The sequence below is a fragment of the Eurypyga helias genome, unplaced genomic scaffold (genome assembly GCF_000690775.1).
Source record: "Eurypyga helias isolate BGI_N326 unplaced genomic scaffold, ASM69077v1 scaffold27992, whole genome shotgun sequence".
In the NCBI taxonomy this organism is placed as follows: Eukaryota; Metazoa; Chordata; class Aves; order Eurypygiformes; family Eurypygidae; genus Eurypyga; species Eurypyga helias.
In genome coordinates, this window is record NW_010238284.1 from 370 (window position 1) to 1,861 (window position 1,492).

General features: G+C 65.2%; 1 protein-coding gene across 1 annotated transcript in view; it reads left to right on the plus strand.

Moving 5' to 3' along the window:
* The window catches only part of ZPR1 (ZPR1 zinc finger), a gene marked incomplete at both ends in the record, with an annotated part of 1,565 nt that extends 307 nt beyond the window's left edge, over positions 1-1,258 (plus strand). The window contains 5 exons of the mRNA XM_010147802.1: positions 43-134; positions 202-312; positions 415-501; positions 775-840; positions 1,162-1,258. Of these exons, the coding sequence (XP_010146104.1) occupies positions 43-134; positions 202-312; positions 415-501; positions 775-840; positions 1,162-1,258 (453 nt within the window). The remainder of the gene's footprint in view (positions 1-42; positions 135-201; positions 313-414; positions 502-774; positions 841-1,161) is intronic.
* Between the last annotated feature and the right edge of the window lie 234 nt (positions 1,259-1,492).

Genomic DNA, 1,492 nt, shown 5'->3' on the forward strand with positions numbered 1-1,492 from the left:
TGTAGGTGTAGAAATCCCTGAAGCTGAGGGCTGGGTGCTCCTAGGTGAAGTCCGGAGGAGCGATCGAACCGCAAGGCACCAGGATTACCCTTCGGATTACAGACCCTTCCGACATGACGAGGGATATCCTGAAGGTACGCTGCCCCCGTCCCCTGCGGCGGGGTCTCTTCCCGGGGACTCACAGGCCGCTCTCCCCTGCAGTCGGAGACCTGCAGCGTGGAGATCCCCGAGCTGGAGTTCGAGCTGGGGATGGGAGCGCTGGGGGGGAAGTTCACCACGCTGGAAGGGCTCCTGAAGGACATCAGGGATCTGGTGAGTGGTCCTGCGCCGCGGGGCGCAGACCCCTCTGCCTGGGTGATTGCCCACCGGGCTGGCTGTCTCCCGGAGGGTGAGCGAGCGGGGCTGCTCTTCCAGGTCGAGAGAAACCCCTTCACGCTGGGCGACAGCTCTACCCCCAGCAAAGCGGAAAAGCTGCAGGAGTTCATCGGGAAGCTGCAGGAGGTGGGTGTGCTCCTCGTTTTCCAGGCTCTGCGGCCTGGTTTTAGCCAGCGTGGCCGCCGCTTTGAAGCGTGTGCGTGCGCTGCCTCGCCGTGTCCGTGTGTGTTTATCAAGCTCTCGCACTGAGGAAAACAGGCCTGGGAAGCCTCGCTGTGTCCGTGTGTGTTTATCAAGCTCTCGCGCTGAGGAAAACGGGCCTGGGAAGCGTGCCTTGGTGCCGGCGGTGCCGGAGGCTTGGGAAGCGCCTCAGCGCCTGGGTGTGCCCTCTCTCCGCAGGTCATAGCCGGGCGGACAGAGGCTCACTTCATCCTGGATGACCCTGCGGGCAACAGCTATCTCCAGGTACGCTGTGTGCGCTCCAAGACGAACCCCTCCAGGTGCCCCGAGTGGTTTGAGCTCCCTTTCTTGATCTGCGCTGGGGGCCAGGGTTCCCTCCGGGGCTCTGGCAGTGCGTGGGGTGCTGCAGGCTCTGTCCAGGGGAAGGAAACTGCCCCTGGCTTGGTGGGAGTGGTGTGTGCTCCCTGGGATTTAGGTTGATGTGGTGGTCTGTGGGATGATGGCCAAGTTTTGCCCCCGGGAGGTGTGAATCTCTTCTGAAGCCCCTCGCCGGGGAGCCGCTCCCCAAGGCTGTGAGGCGTGACGAGGCCTCCGTCTCTCCCGCAGAACGTCTACGCCCCGGAGGAGGACCCGGAGCTGCGCGTGGAGCGCTACGACCGCACCTTCCAGCAGAACGAAGACCTGGGCCTGAACGACATGGGATGTGGGTGGTTGCGGAGTCGCGGGTGCCCTCGGGCCGGTAGCGGTGTGCCGCCGGGCCCCGTCCTCCTTTTCCCCTGACGCCTCTGGGGACCAGGACTCTGGGGACCAGGCCTGAGGCCCAGCGCCTGCCCGGTGGGCAGCGGGGTTGGGCGTCGGGGGCCCGCAGAGGCCCAGTACTGCTGTCTCGGGGCTGCCCCCAAATAAACGGTGTGGAAGGACGCGTGGTGTGTGCTGC